Genomic DNA, 16,836 nt, shown 5'->3' with positions numbered 1-16,836 from the left:
TCTTCTGGCCCGAGTATGGGACAGGGTTTGTTACAGTGAATTGTTTTGTCTCTGCCCATCATTTAGTAACTACTGCAGCAGTCAATGGAAATCATTAAAGAAGGGTAGCATAAAATAAGTTCTGAATTATGCAGATTGGGTGTACATTTCTATTTCCCTTTTGAAGTAAAGTGGAAAGGGAGTGGAAGGGAAGGGGGTGAATATTGTTGGCAGTGTTTGTGGGGGGTGTGTCTTATTGTTTATTGCTTTTTAATTTAGTATGGTTATTGAGATTGATTGTGAGGTCTCTAGGGCTCTTTTCATGTACTTACCAGCTTTTCAGGGATTTGGGGCACTGTTGTTACCTGTGTTGTACCTGCTTTCTGACAACAAGATTTTTCTGCAGTTTTGTGTGATCTGTTTGGAAGGTATCTTGCTGATATTCTCTGGTTGCAAAGTGTAGGCATGTGTATTCAGAGGTCATTGTTAGCTTGATTCATTACTCTATTTAGTTTGCATGGGAGCTGCAAAGTTAAACCACAGAGTGAATGCCTTCATGCTTGCTGAAAACACATCATACACTAATGAGCTACTTATAAGAAAAACATTCTCTGCGCTAAAATTTCCTGAAATAATCATATTAATATATGGAATGTATTGGCTTTCCAATAAAAAAAAAATAAAATTAAGGGCTGTTTTTTCAGTTACTTGCAATCCTTGCAAACTTCTAAAGGACTGTTATACTGAGACCACTAATTTAGCAGCACAAGATTTAATGTACTTGTTTCAAAAAAATATGGAAAGTGTCCAGTTCAGGTTTCCAACAAAGAAGGCCACAGATATCTGCAAGATGGTATAAGGATGGCAAAACTGAAGCCAATGAAAATTCATTATTCCAAAATGTGTCTCAGTTTTGTTGCAGGATTCAAGTAAGTAATCTGTCGTGAAAGACTTTTACTTAGTTTTAATAAATGTGTTGAAGAAATTACAATTCAGATTTTATGGTGGAATAGCTTATGCTTAAATTAATGTGTACAATTAAAGTAAACAGGTGTTTTGAGAGGCAAAAGGATTTCTTTTTAAATGCTTGTCACACAGATATCTCACCTAGAATATATTTGTAAGAACAAGTCAGATACTATGAAGGAGCTTCAGCAGAGCCAGGAAGATGCTTTTAGCAAAATGGCTGAAGAGATAAAAGCACAGGAAAGCTGTTGGCAGAAAGAAAAAAAGTATCTGGAACAGCAGTACTCAGGTCTCCTTGGGGAAGTTCATGCAAGGGCACAGGTATGGTGCTGTGAACTTTTTTTTTTTCTTGTAAATATTTAATGGGTTATTTCAGTAGTTTAAGCTCATAACCAATTTAAGGTTGTTTGGGAATTTTAGTATATCTTTAAAATAAAAAAACTCAACATTGTGCTAGTATTAACTTCATTTAGAGTAAGAAATAAATTACTTTGTTAAAACATCCCAGAAACGAATTGCTTAACTTGCTCTAGCAGTTGCTAGTGATTTTTTTTTCTGAGAATGTTAAAGCTTTTAAGATTCAAATTGCTTATTTTAAGAATTATATAGGGCAGCAGTTACTTTTTCAGTGTCACAGTGTGCAAAGACTGTAGAGTAACAGTAATGTGGTGTCATCTGGGGATAAATTTAGGCGTATACATTCTGACCCTAAGAACCGATTAGCAGTTACAGTGGTAGATTTCAACAGTATTAAAGAACTTCGTTATACAGATACTACAATGAGCAATGATTCAAAAGTGTAAAACTGTCATCATTGATTGTTAGAAAAGTTATTTGCAATCTAAAATTTTTGGTGTTACTCTACAACCACAATCCATTGTCTTTCAGGTCTTATTCCTTTACATGTGTTTCAGTTAAAAGTGTTGTGAAATACAGGAAATAAGATATGCCTTCTTGTTTGTGACTGCCATCTGAAACTTACTCCATCAGAAAAATGCTGTATTTTACTCAGATCTGGGGCTTGGAAGTCTTTGCACTCTGAAAAATATATTTACGAAGATGTGTGAAATGTATTTAGAACAATTTATGGTAATTTCTTGGGAATGAATTAAAAATCTTGTATATATTTTTTGCTTGATGTTTACATTTCACATTGGATATTGGCAATGCTAAAAACATCCGTATGAGCGGACTAATCGACATCCAGGCTTACATCAAGTACCCCCAACATCCTGTAGTTTCACCTTACGAAGTCATTGCCAACAAAAAGAATGATGAAATGAGGAAGCTTAATTTCAATTTTAAAACTTACTTTTCCTTCCTAAAGAAAAAGTGGAGTTATGCAATTTAGATTTCTACCTCCTATGGAAGCTGCACAAAGGAGAGGTCTGAGTCACCTCTTTCAGAGCTCTACCATGTTGTGGAGAATTGGTGCCATGCAGTGCAGCACCGTTCTTTGGGATGGCGCTGAACCTGCCAGTCCTCTCAGCTGAATTGTGTAGGCAGCAAGCAGAGCATGTACTGAAAACAAGGCTCCCTTGTGAAGCGTGTGTTGGACATGTCTTCTGGAAAAGACTTTATCTGTCAACTTGCGGTACAGAACTACTGAGTTTCTGAAACGGAAACACTTTTCCTTGGAAACATCTGGGCATGTTTTCTAATACAGGTTATGTAGTGTTGGAGTACAAGCTGGCAGTGTTGTAATCGGGGCAGCGTAACATCTGTATACTCTTAGATGATTCAACAAAACTTTGTCTCATCTACGTTCCATCCCGTGTTCCAGTTTGCCTCCCTTACCATTTGGCATCAATCTGGGAAAAAGACAGTCTAATTTCTTTTGGATTTCTGGTTTGTCACTGCCTTTGGACCTGCAAATACCAGATGAAGCTTTTCCCTTTCTGGCATCTGTAGGGCCCATGCTACATGGATGTCTGCTATTAGGGCTGTGCTAATCCTGATTGCTTGTTTTTTATAAGACTCGACTGTCCCCTACATACTGTATTTTGAGCCTGTTAGTCGTATTTGCAAGATCACTGCTCTGTTGGAACAGAGTTGTGCAGACAGACTAATGTTGTAGCCTTATTTCCATAAGAAACAGGGAAAAATGTGCCACAAGCTACGTAATTTCTTGAAAGGGTCTTTTAGATATTACTGAGTGCCAGTGTTTACATAAAGATACAGAATGCAATATTTAAATTTAATTATTTTAACAGGCTTTATTCATTAAATTTTATAGGAAACATATAATCAGTGTAAATGGAATATAATTTGCCAATATTCTGTATTTCATTGTAGAACTGTGGGTCTCAGCACTCTAGGACATTTATTCTAGCATTACAAGGAAACTGTAGCAATTTGCTGTATTTTCCATCCAAAGATCTGAGTGTTAATTACAAGCAGTTTAAAGAACTAATCCCTTGTTGGTGCTAGTTCCTTTCTCAAAAGGGAAGATGAGTGATTTTTGCTGTCCTGCACCAAGCTCATGGTACATCATAGGATGCATCCTTCTGTTTGTAGCTTTTGTCTTCCACCAGTGTTCCATGCCTTCTTATAGACAATTTCTCCTCAGAACTCCTGGGTTGAGGCTTCTTTAATTTTTCCCATTGTTGGTACATGCGTGAAAGCAAACTGAAGACTTGTCAGTTCAGACTCTCAAGAGTTAACAGGGAGCTCTAACTGCACAGCAATATGCGTAACATATCTTGGAAATTACTGTTTTGGTTTTTTAGAACTATAGTAGAGAGTTAGGGCTTTTCATCTCCTTATGATTAAAATGTAACATTGCAAAATCTAGAGGTTTTAGTAGCAGTGACACCTGCCACTGCTGCTGTCCCCAGCCAGTACTGTTCAGGGTCCCTGACTCCAAGATAGGATCTATGGATGTTAATAGGTACTACTTCACCGCTGTTACTGTAGGTCAGAGGGATGGTGTAATCAGAAAGCAGTTTCACTGTTTTTCTGTAGGGCAGAAATTCCCAGAGTGGCCTTATCGCAGATCAGCAATAAACAAGGCACTCTACAGATACAGCTCCTCTTTGTCCGTGGTCTCCATGTTTGGAGCATCAATGGAGCTTAAAATGCATATCCTTTTTCCTTGCCTTTTGTAGTAGGAGTGCAGTCCTCTTGATTTGATAGTGTGCCATTTTGAAAATGTTACTATGCCTGCTCCTTAGCCTCACACAAATTATTTATTCAGACTGTGCACAGTCTCATAGGAAATGTCCTCTGAATTTTAACTATCAGTTGTTGTTTGTTTATTATGTAGACAGTTATTAATCTGTCCCCATTTTTTGTGGCAACCACTTAAAATGGAAGGGTTTTGTTATGATATGCAAAAACATGTTGTAAGAGAAAAATCCTGTAATACTTTAAAAATGTTAATTTCAATAGAAAAATAAAAGGTTTGCTAAATTCAAAAGCGAAAAAGTCCTCTAGGGAGGAAAAAAAAGTCTTTTATTGGCTGCCTTTTTTGTTTGCAAGTGTTGCTTTTATAGCAAGGCAGATGAATTAGCTAAAGGCTGCTGGTATCTTGCAATTGTATCAGAAGTCAGTGCAATCAATGCAAAAGGAGATGTAAGCATAACTACAGTGTTCCTGAGCCACTGGGTCTCTTTGGACATGCCTGGCCCATGTACTTAAAACACAGGAAAGAAATGGAGGACAGTGGTGTTGATGATGTTTATTTACATGTATATGTATATATTCAGAAAAATAAAACAGCTGAAATAAAGGAAAACCTTTTGAAGTCATAGTGTCTTTATATTTCTAGTTTCCGGTTCTGTTTTCATGCCAGAATAAAGGATAAGGACCCAGTAAGAAATAGAATAAAATAGTGTTGCTGGTTGCATTTTTTTTGTTAAGGATTCTTGAAATCCAACAAATTCTGCAACCTGGTGAGGTGTCCCTCAAAGCTCAAACACTGAAGGAAGCCAGCCCATGTTTAAGAAGAGAATTCTGTGTCCCTTTCAAAAACTGTGATTTTAAGCTTTGAAGAAAACCCTATAAACAGACAAAAGCAATTACTAGCTGGTAAAAACAAGAAGGTGTATATTCTTACAAAACTTTTACATTTCTGTGGTCAGAGATTGTCTTGTTCACTTTTTTATGTTACCATATAAGCATAAAACCACTAAGCTTTTTTAAAAAATAAGCTTTAATTAGCCAGAGCGCTGAATGTTAGTATTGCTGCCCAACAGCCCTGTAGGGATCACACTTTGTTTACTCAGATTTTGGCCTTTCACCTGTGATGGCCAGAAACCATAAGTTGTTTTCTAAATTCAGCTTACCTTTTCAGTTCCTTCCAGTCATGCTACCAGGGTTTTTCTCTATAAAAATCAAACACTGTAAATAATGCAGGAGCACTGGAAGTATTGTACATGTTCATACTTCGTTTTAGAGTAGTAAAGTGACATACGAGGCCTGTAAATTGCATTTTGTAATTAAATCTTTTAGTTACCTCCTCTATTTTTGCATCACTGAAAGTATTGTAATAACACTATAAATTCTTGCAAAAAAATAATAATATTTATTTGGTCGAAGATATCCTGAACTGACTAGGGCACATCTCTATAGAAGCATGGAATCTTTTATTTCTAATGTAGGGATAGCTATGGGGTTTCTTGTTTGGGGGGGGGTGGGGGGTGGGGTTTTTGGTTTTTTTCATGTTGTGCTTGCAGGATGGAGGAAGGAGAAGAAACTAAGGGTGCCCCCCTCACTCCTTCCTTGGGACTTGTACCAAATAGAGCACGTGAGAGTATGGCTGGATGACACCATTTTACTTCCCTTTTGGCCACTACTAGCAGGAATAATATCACCCATTTTTAACAAAATTGCTTATAGCTCTTGGGAGAGGTAGCTGAAGCTTAGCATAATCCTCTTTTCTTCATCATATGGACTTGTCACTCCATTCATGTTTACCTTTTTGTGTCCACATATTGTAACTGGAGCATAAGCATTTAACTTGAGCTTGTGGGTTCTTTGTGAACACTGCCTTTAATTCATTATCTCCTTAGACCACTGGATCCTGTTTAAATGTATCCTCAAGTGGTTGTTTCAATCACAGAGGACTCTCATGCATCAAGAAGCCAGTCTAAGTCTCTGAGGTCCCAGCGTAGTGTCTTGATTCCTGTACAAGAACAGCATGTTATCAAAAGCAACCAGTCTGCATGTTCTAACCTTAGTCCTGGCATTCCATGGTTTGTTAGTATCTTAATTTTGCTGCACTGGTTTACAGTTTTAAATCTCCCTCTTTCCCCATTTCAGGGCATATAGAGGAAAACAAAAAATGTTCTGCAAGTTGAAAAAATATATAAAGGAACTAGTCAAAATAAAAATATCTGTATTACACTGTTCTTCTGAAAACTCAGTTTTGTATGAGACCTAATTAATCTGTGAATATATAAGTAGGGGGTTGATTACAAAGTAATTAAGAGATCACCTTTACTTCCCCTTTCCCAGCTGCTGCCAATCTGTCTAGGTTTATCTTCCAGAGTTTTCCTTCTTTTTTTCCTCTCTTACGCTAACTTTCTTTTCTGCTTCGCAGAAAGCAATGTTCTTTCTGAAATTGCAGCATGTAACTGCTTATTGTTAAGCCAACTCATAAAACTGTATTGTGGACAACCAGGTACTGTTAGACCTTCTGTGGGCTATTGCAGTACTAGTGGATTATCGTCAGAAATCTGGAGTCCACTTGTAGTTGGAGATTGTGCAAATTCTTCTCGTACTATTGATTTGTTTTCATATATCTGGTTCTGTAACTGTTTGCTAGGAGAGATACTTTGACAGTCATTACTAATAATTTTGTTCCTTTAACGTGTTACTTGAATCTGGAAAAAAAAAAAGTTCTTTTAGCTTTTGTCTAGGTAAAAATGATTTTGTTATTTTAGAAAATATCTTCTAGTTAATATTTCTTCTGGTTTTGGTTGTTTTTCCCCCTTATCCCAGGAATACCAAGAAACAGCAGAGAAAAACAAGGAAAAAATTTATGTCCTTGAAAAGAGACGGGAGAAATTGGCCCTTGAAAATGTTTCTGTGAAAAATACATTAACGCAGGTTCAGAAGGAGCATTCATCTCTCCTGGCAGCCTGTGCGCTATTAGCAGGTGCCCTGTATCCTCTCTACGGCCGATTGTGTGCTATGTCTTCCCAAAGAGACCTCCTCCAGGATCAGGTCAACATTTATGAATTAGCGAGCCAGGAGATTAGGACCCTAGTTCATGCTCTCTCTGATGTAGAGGAGAACAATCAAGATGAAGCAAAACTCAAGAAAAGAAAATTCAAAGGCTTGATTCATGTGTTCCGAAGAGGTGTGATTGCAGTTTTGGCAGCCAACAGACTTAAAGTTTTAGCCAAATCTTCTAGTTCCCTCTTCTCCTGGGTAGATGACTTCAAAGAAGGCATTGGAGTTCTAGTTTGTATAGGTGACTCCAAAGGCAAGCGTAATCTGTCAAGTAAGCTAATTGTTTTCTTCTTTGATAAGTCTTACGTCAAATTACATGGTTAGTGAATAACAAATAGTAATGTTGTTATTAATAGAGTGTAAAGACAAATTTAGTGACATTTTGACAAATGTAATTTCTGGATTTGTGATTTCTCGATTTCCTGACAAATGTAATTTCCTCTAAAAGGAAATGCTTAGTCTGTTAAGCTTTGAAAGAGAAGTTACAAATACACACATGAACTCGTGCTGTTTGATATCCTTGACATTTACGTTACAGATTTCAGAACTAGGTGCTACCGCATCGTCTCTCTCTTTTTACTATCTTGTAAAGTTCCTAAATGATGGACCATCAACACATTTTTTTGAAAGGATATTTCCTCTTCTCTTATTAATCAGTTTTATAATTACTTTTCATATTTATTTCCTAGTAAAAATGCAAAAAGTTGCTTTCTGATTCAGGTAAAATATTAGGATAGGATTTCTAAATTTTTCTTTATAGATGTATGTAGTCTTTCTGTCCCTTTCTGTTACCAGACTGGCTCATGCTTTCCCCTACAAGGATAAATGGTATGAAAAATATTTCCCAAACTAGAAGATCCATCTACTTTTCTGTTCCAGTAGTTCTGGAAGCATTTTTAATACAGTCTAAATTGTCCTGAAAGAAGAATTATTTTGTGTCTTATATACTCAGTTTTGGTCAAGTTCTGAAGGAGCTGGAGATAGTAGTGTGCCTGTCTAAGTTACTCAGTTTTATTGCTAGCTACAATTCTGTTTCACAGGTCACGAAGATGAACAAATTCATTGTGTTGAAGCGCTCAGCTGGTTTACTAGTTCTAACCTCCTTGCTGCAATAGTCAGTTCCGTCACTGAATTACAGGATGTTGTTAACAAAACAGGTAATTTTAAAAGTATATTCTTGTAGTAGAAGATAAGAAAAAAAAATAATCAGAGTGGTTACATCATTTCCATTTTTAGGATTTTATCTAAATTATTCTAATCAAATCTCTGGAATACTGTATTTTTGGAACAGATTAATTTTCTTTAATTGGTGATATGATACTTTATCATTTCAGTGTATAGGGTCATGGAAACAGAAGGCTGTAGAGTGCTTCTAGAAAGCATATCAACAATTTTGCCTGCTTCATTGTGAGATAGAAAAAACTGTCCACACCATGCCAGTAGATATTTGGCTAACCTGTTCTTAAAAGCTTCCAATAAAGTAATATTTACAAGCTGCCTAGTTATCTTGTTCCACTGTTCTAATATTCAAAAAGTATTTTACTGAAGCTAAACCTATTTTTTTTTTCCATAGAGAAAATCTACATAATTTCTGTCTATTTGATCTCTGTATTTCTTAAGTGTGGGCCCTAAAACTGGCACATATTCAACGTGGGACACTACTGCTGCTGACTGAAAAGAAATAATTTCCTACTATGTTTTATATGATACAAATCTAGAATTTCCAAATTGCTGGCGTCTGGAAAACCAGTGAATTTGATGGATACTATTTTCATCTGGTTTATTTGCTATCTTGCGGGTTTTGAGAGAGAAATAACATGCTCTCAATTTACACAATGTATAGCAGTCCTTTTTTTATGTCTTTACTGAGTTCCCTCTCTAAGGATATTCTTAATTAGATTTGTGTCTAGATTCCCTAGTTTTCTCAGTCTCTCCTTGTATAGAATTCTACTGTGCCTATGGAAAATTTTAGTGCCAATCTCTGGAAATACCACCTCTTGATTCCCAGCTGTTAACTATCTTCCTTAACTTCTTTTCAATGAGAACTGGTACAAGATCTCACTTGGTTCCTCTGTGCTACTGTCATCCTTAGTTCCTTGGTACCTGGTAGCTTCAAAGTCCCAACAATTCTGTCACAGAAGAAAGGATATTGAAGGAAGGATAATTTAGATGAATAAAAGGAACTAGCAGAACAGAGAGAAGGTGTTACATGTCCCAAAAGCCTGAACAGTAAACTGGTACCGGAAGTCAGCCACGGAATCAAAAGTGTTTTGATTCAGTTTTAGGTGCTCTCTTCTTTGATCATCCTGTTTTCAGTAACTTAGATTTACATCCTTACAAAACAAAGTTTGAACTGTGCTTCAGAATATTTACAGGGTTTATACTGAAAGTGTTCCTGTGTCTAGAGTGTTAAGTAAGAATAGAAAATTTATAAGGAATCACGAGAAATTGTACAGCAGCATCAATGTTCTGAAGTGACTAGTTAGAATACCCTACACCTCATGATATTTTGCCAATATCAAAGTACATGAAAATTCTGGTGGACTCTATTTACTTGCTATCTCTGCACTCAACACAGTTTTGATTCTGAGAATTAGGAAAAGCAATGCTGAGAATGTTATAGCCACAGTCTGGTGATTCTTTCATAGCTTATCTCTATTTGAAGTCATTTTCATACAACCTCAAGATCTAACTGCTCAAGTACTGTACTTGGAATTCTGCTGCTCATGTGATCAAAAGTCTCCCAAGAACCTTTGATTCAAAAATTTAAAGTTGGACATGAAATTTCCAGAAGTATTGAAGTGATAAGACTCTGAAGGAATATATTTGAAAGAAAGCTTGCATACTTGGGAAATACTTGTCAACCATTAGAACAAGCTGCCGAGGGAAGTGGTTGAGTCCCCATCCCAGGAGGTATTTAAAAGACAGATAGATGTGGTGCTTAGGGACATGGGTTAGTGGTAGACTTGTCAGTGTTAGGGTAACTGTTGGACTTGGTGATCTTAAAGGTGTTTTCCAACCTAAATGATTCTATGAAATTATTTTGTGTTCTCTAAGTCATATTTCAAACAGGCAATCTGAGAGGCATCTGCTCTCTTCAGATCTTGAAATAATGGCAGTTCCAGATTAGACTGCACATCACAGGAGATAGTAGGTACAAGAAAGTGCTATCCATATGGAATGGTTCAGTGTCTTAAAAATTACTTTGGCTAGGTTCTGAAGAACCATTTAAGGCAGCTGAAAGAAATCAAATCCAGGTTACTTGGATAACTGGAACTTTTGGGCTTTTGCACTCTGGTCATTTGAAGCACATTTCTTCAGCTTTTAACCTTTAAAAAAGTGGGTTTGGTTTGACATTCATGATTGTTTCCCTCCCCACTTTTAATTTGTTTGGTTCTTATTCCAGCATGTCTTGGAATGACCTCTTAGTTTCAGTCTGAATACAGTTCATTAAAGTATTGGGGTTTTTTGGTTTGGTTTGGTTTTTTGTAAAGTGAGTTTTGTAGATTTGTTTGAACAGCATCTATAGTGTGATAGAGAATGTAAAGGTCAAGCTTTTTGCATACAAATATAATCAACTGTCACATACACAAAAATCTTGAAACTTAGCACGAAAATTATAGTTGTGTGTAGTACTACTAAGTTCATCCTGCTGACTGTTCTATTTCACCAAAACGGTAAGCAGTAATTCTTTCTTCATCTGTCAGTGAAGTAAGTTTTGTCACTTATCATTGTCTTTTTCTTCATTTGTTTAATGTAAGAATTAATAGCTCTTTCTGATATACCTGTGTTTGTGTTAATACTTTCTTACCACAATGTACGTCATTTAATGCTTTTATTCCAAATTCTTGATCCTTCTTGGGCAGGTACTTAAAATGTATGTGCTTAAACTACATATTGTCTGCCCAATGATTATAGATACAGTTTCTTGTGGAGTTGCATTATATTCTGATTTCATCTTTCAATGCGATCAGTAACTTTCATCAACATATTTCAGTGTATTAACCCCAAACTGCTCTTCATAAAAAAAATAGACAGAGGTGATGATTTACTTTTTTATTCCTCATCCCAAGAAAGTGCCTTAAGTTCTGGATGCTGAAGTGTACTGAATAACAGGAATTCTGGTTATGAAGTAGAATGATTGTTTCAAAATGATACAACACAATTGCCTGAACTATTATTATTAACTTCTAATACAGTTAAACTGCGAGTTCTAGGGGCTGCCATCCTAGGTATGGCACAATACAGAGAAATACTGTGTTTTCTGGCAGGCAATCAATCTTCTGTAAAATGAGATACCAGGTAGAAATACTAGGAAAAATTAAGGAAAGGTAGCTCATTGGCAGTATACTTAGTTTGATGTTTACCAAAAATCATGGCAATGGAGAGTTTTTTAGAGGGCTTCAGTGCCATCTTACATGGAAAGCAGTACAAATGTTCTAATTTTAATCTTAGGTTAATTTAACTAAACATTCAAACTAATTAATGCATCATGATTGGAGAAAAGAGATGGCCTTTGAAACTGAAAGACAGGTGGGACAAGGTAATCTGTGGTAAGAGTTAAAATGATGAAGGTAGGTTATCCTTCATGTGATCAGTAATAGAGAGCCAACATAAGGAAAAGAGGAGCCTTGGCCAAAGTAGACAGAGCATTACAGTTGCAGTTTCTTCTGGGTATGAGAAGAATAATATGTTTTTAGTTTCAAAGGATGTTTGTTAGTTGAAGTGCAAGATAAAAATGCCAGAGAAGATTTTTAGTTTTAAAGATTAATAGAAAGAGTGCTATCTTAGACATGAAGAAAAGACCGATTTCCTACTACCTGGGGTTATGGAGAACATGTACTCAAATATGGTGCTCCAGTTATTCACTGGAGTCATTGGAATGGTGGTATTTTGAAACCAAGCAGGCGAATAGCTCTGAAAAAAAGAATATTTGACTTTATAATGTGCTTTTCTTTTTTGTTTACTTACAGATAAATTTCATGTTGCGTAAATGATAAATTCTTTATGATGAGAATCACAATCTAAAAATACCAATAATCATGTTTTGTTTGCTTTGGACCTTTGGTTTTATCCTCACAATGTATAAAAAGAAATCATTTAACTTAAAAAAGCTATGGTTTTTTTTTCTTCTGTTTATACTCTTAAGTAAATATTTTTATTCGCTGCAGCAACAGGAGATCTGCTGTACTACTGAATGTAAATAAGCTCTTCCATGCTTGTCATCTTACACTGATAGTATCATAAGACAAGTAATGACAGATTAAGACCTGCCTAGCAGAGGGAAAACTAAATTACAAGACTTTTATTAAGGCATAAATAAACCTATTAACTGTTATCTGGAATACCAATTAGTGGAAGGAGCACTGACAATTTTATTTATCAACATTAAACACAATTATTAATTACAGACCTGACGAATCTAGCAGTAAGCAGGACATGTTGGGTGTGCTGGGGCCTTAAGTCCATTATATGAGAAGGATGATTACCAAAATCCTGTGGGGAAATAAGTAATTGTAGCTGTAAAATTTTAATTGCCTTGGAATAAGGTAAATTATATTCTCTTGTCTCAGAATATAAATAGTATGGCATTAAGGTACCAAGCCTCACTAATTTTGAACAGCAAATGATTTAGACATCTATAGAGGGGAGGGAAGAGGAGTCAGGAAACCCTCAGAAATTTGCATAGTAAATATTGCAATAAAGTAATTTACCATGTGCTATCACATCTGACACACTTGACCTGGCTTGCATTTGTTTTCATTTGTCTTGCATATTTTCTGAATTACAAAATTAGGAGATCCAAGAAAGACTTAAGAAATATAGTATTGGAGGAGAACATAAAAACAACTGGGAAATTATTCTTTGACAAAAAAATCCTATTCCTTAGAATCCTATCCTACCCTTACATCCAAAGATTGATAGGAGTAGAGTGTTCATTGCTAAATACAGAATTAGTCCCAAAGTCTCTCTGAGATATTCCTGTTAGCTGCCTTCCACTCTTTAATGGAAATTTCCTACTGAGTATTTTTTGTATTTGTTGTTGTTGCTTTTTTCCGCTGAAAAACCCCAGAACTAATAACATGTTTGATGTTTCTTTAAGATGCAAAGCCCTGGCTTTCTGGACACTCACTTGTAAGTGTGGCCAGGAACTCCTTCTCAAAACTTATGGACAAGCTGAATGTAATAATGGAGACTGTTCCGCTAGACAGCAGCAGGAGCATTACTTACCTGGAGGAGGACTCCTTGGTGCAGAGGCTGGCTCATGGACTTCATAAAATAAACACCCAGGCCCTGGAAGCTGGACTGTGTGACAGACTACCCATTATGGTATGTGTATGTATAGTGCTTCTTCATGTAAACAGTAGGTTCACAGCATGAGTGTTACGGTGAAGCTCTCTTGGTAGTACCATTAATTTTGTTTTGGATTTGTTTATGAATCTGTTACGTTGAAGTCAACTATATAGAGAATCAGAAGTTGATTTGCAACACTCAGAAGCATTAGGGTGTGAACAGAGCTTCTATTGTCAAAGAATTTTCAGAAGAGATTTGATGTATCCAAGAAAAAGATTTTTTTCAAAGTTCTATCAAAACTGTATTTGCTTTATAAGAACAAACTTGCTTTTGGCTTTAAACAAATGTTAAGGTTTTTCGTTTTGTGTTTTTTTTTTCTTTTTTCTCCTGCTTACTGTTCTATCTTTCAGAAAATAAAATCTTCCCTTCAACTGAAATGAAAGGATAAACTCTTCTTCACTTAATCTGTCTTCTGTTGTGGGCCTTACCTTCAAGGTACTTCCTTGAAAACAGAATTTTCAGTAACCCTCAACAATAGGTGAAACAAGTTTACATTTTTGCACTTGCGTGTGTCTTTTAGAGGTGGAGGACAAAATGATAGCTTTGTCTAATTTGCTTGGATATTAAATGTGATTGATTTTATTGCTAAAAAGGCATATGACTCTGTTTCTGCTTACTAACAGAAAATTACAGCATCCTTGCAGAAGCAGATATTTGAATTTATACAAAGACTTCATACAGCAGAGGTGGAACGCTGCTCACTGCGCCTAAAACTTTCAGAATTCAGATGGAATTTCAGTGAGATGAAAAAAGAAGCTGACAAAGCCCAGAACCTGCAAGAGCAATTAAATATGTTTAAGCAATCTGTGAGTATATTTGATTTAGAGGAGACTGTTTACAAGAGATCCTCCTCTTTACACATTTTTTGATTTGTGTTCTTTTGAAAAACAAGTATAAAATCAATCTACTATTAACAGAATTTTCCAGAAAAGTTGCCTTGTAAATGTCACTAAACTGTAAGTCAGATGTATTTAGAACTATCTCCTTTCCACAGGAGTTTCTCCTTGATTTGTACAAGGAGGTATTCTGTGTAAATTACATGTTTTGTCTTCAACAACCCAGGTTTTCTTCCATATGTTAAACATGTTGGTGTGATTTATATACCCTAAAAGGATTTATAGATTTCGTTTCAACAGAGTAAAGTCAGCTGGAATGAGGGTATCCAGTAAGTGTGTTCATGAGATGTTCATAAAGCATCAATGTAGTCTTTTAAACTCTGCATGGATATTGCTGAATATTATGATAGACATTTTACTGTAGCTTTGAGTCTGGGTTATAACCTGCGCTAGTTAGTGCAAATTTTAGTGTGTCTGTTTCTTTGAAGGAGTAAGTTTAGGCCAAGGGAAAAAAAAAAAGCCCTCTTGCTCATTCTCAGTAGCACATACGCACCAAATTCCTCCGATGCTTTGCTGTCGCTGATCGATTTACTTAAACACTATGGGTTCACTAACCTGTAAATAACACTGTCTGGCAGGAATGAGAAGAGACAACAAAACCACTTGAAGCCACAGTATAGTGAGTAATGTGCATGGTGTTTGAGGGACTGATGCCATTTTGTGGGTTGTCGGTTTGTCCCCTGTCATCCTCATGGAACTGTGCCTTTGGTCCTTATTGGAGGGGGACAAACTTGTCTTGCTTTAGCATGCTGGAGGTTCACTGGGCACTTCTCCTGCTATGCTTATTTTCTATAGGTTGCATTCAGAGTTGAGTTCACAGTTGAGATATCAGAAAGTGAATGGATAAGGGTTCTTGTACGAGCTTTACAGGTGCACAGTATAACCAAAATAAGTCATGTACCAGAATAAGCAGCACTTTCTGTAGCTGTGCCCAGTGTTGATCCTGAGGTAGACCTAGCTGGTTAGATCCTAGTTCGTAGACCTGTGTCCCAATCAAAACACTTCCAAGCAGAGAACATTTAATAAGTGATCTCACATCCATTCTCCTTCCTGTTCCTAGCTGGTAAAATGGATTTTTTTACTCAAATGGACAAGGTTATATCTAATAATCTTCAGTTTTATTCTTAATGGGTTTTATTGCCTTACAATTCTGGGTCAGTTAGATGAAATTGTCACATTTTAGATTTTTGTTCAAACATAGATGATGTTTTTTCTTGAAGAACTAATTTTTCTTTCTGGAACATTTTGGGAAGGGGAGGAGGAGTCCAGAAAGATGTTTACAAGGGTTAATAAGATACGCACTGAAATGTGGGACACTGATCTGCATATTTCCTTCTAAATATCGATTCTTTACAACCTGGGGTGCTAATTTGAGTAGAATAATGAATGCCTACTATTTACAGTACCCTGAATGCTTTTTTGAAAAAACACAGAGAATTAAATTGTCTGCTATTTTACTGTTCGGTAATCTGTCTTCATGTTAAAAACCCTAAATATTCATCTTTAGCATGCTTTTGGTTTAGTATTTGATATGTTTGCAAATGGAACTCTGAAAGTCAAGCATGTAAACAAGGGAATACAATTACACAATCAAACACAATATATTTCCCTTATCAGAAACTGATCATCCATGAGAGGTTTGAAAGTGCATGTGAAGAATTGAATAATGCATTACATCGGGAGCATCAGGCACAAGTGCTTTTGAATGAACAGGCACAACAGCTACAGGAGTTAAATAATAAACTAGAATTGCACTCCAGTGAAGAAGCAGATAAAAACCAAGTCTTAAGTGAGACTGTAAAGGTAAGATGATTATCATTCTGAAATAGGCACCAGAAATTTACCTTTTGGTGAATAAGCCAAATCTTGTAGTTCTTGTGCAAATGGAATTATAGGAGTAAATGCACGCATCCTACTCAGTCCATTGGAATTGTAGGGTTCTCGGGAAACATTTTCAAAATGAAACTTGGAGGTATAACTTCCCTTTTCTGCTTTTGGGACTGGGCAGTGTACAGCAGTATCTGTAATCAGTGAAGTGTCTGGATTTTTACATGATACGCAAGAGAGACAGCAGTTCTAGCTATCATGAGGTGTTTGCAGACTATAGGAAAAATGAAGGAAGAAATACAGGAATACTTTGATTTTTCATAGAGATAATAAGGATATTTTAAAACCTGGATTAGCTGTTTCCTGAATATAATCTTGGGGTAGTAGAGAATGATCCTTTTTCATCAGGATTTAGAATTTTCCCCAGACATAACAAGAAATGAGGGAAAAGATGCTGTTTTCAGAATCTCTGATAGCAAATCGAGGAGCAGAGCGAGAATAAGAGGATTGAAACCTGGTGGATATCTAACATGGGAAGAAAAGAAACCTCATGATGGCAAGCAAGTAATGTGTGGTGACCTCAGCTCTGCAGCTTTTATTATATTTTTATTATTTTTTTTCATTTTTTATTTAAAGC

At 36.2% G+C, this 16,836-nt stretch overlaps 1 protein-coding gene across 14 annotated transcripts in view; it reads left to right on the top strand.

Moving 5' to 3' along the window:
* CCDC171 (coiled-coil domain containing 171) overlaps positions 1-16,836 on the top strand; it is a 165,807-nt gene that overhangs the window by 67,914 nt on the left and 81,057 nt on the right. For 10 of the 14 annotated variants that reach the window (XM_035895589.1, XM_035895592.1, XM_035895590.1 and 7 more), the window contains 6 exons: positions 1,078-1,266; positions 6,889-7,393; positions 8,163-8,279; positions 13,226-13,452; positions 14,100-14,282; positions 15,990-16,175. In XM_035895589.1, the coding sequence (XP_035751482.1) occupies positions 1,078-1,266; positions 6,889-7,393; positions 8,163-8,279; positions 13,226-13,452; positions 14,100-14,282; positions 15,990-16,175 (1,407 nt within the window). The remainder of the gene's footprint in view (positions 1-1,077; positions 1,267-6,888; positions 7,394-8,162; positions 8,280-13,225; positions 13,453-14,099; positions 14,283-15,989; positions 16,176-16,836) is intronic. The other 4 variants (XM_035895600.1, XM_035895595.1, XM_035895591.1 and 1 more) reach the window with 2 other exon arrangements.

The sequence above is a fragment of the Egretta garzetta genome, unplaced genomic scaffold (assembly GCF_000687185.1).
Source record: "Egretta garzetta isolate BGI_Z169 unplaced genomic scaffold, ASM68718v1 scaffold175, whole genome shotgun sequence".
In the NCBI taxonomy this organism is placed as follows: domain Eukaryota; kingdom Metazoa; phylum Chordata; class Aves; order Pelecaniformes; family Ardeidae; genus Egretta; species Egretta garzetta.
Note: the sequence above shows the minus strand (reverse complement) of the source record. Positions and strands in the feature narration are given on the sequence as shown.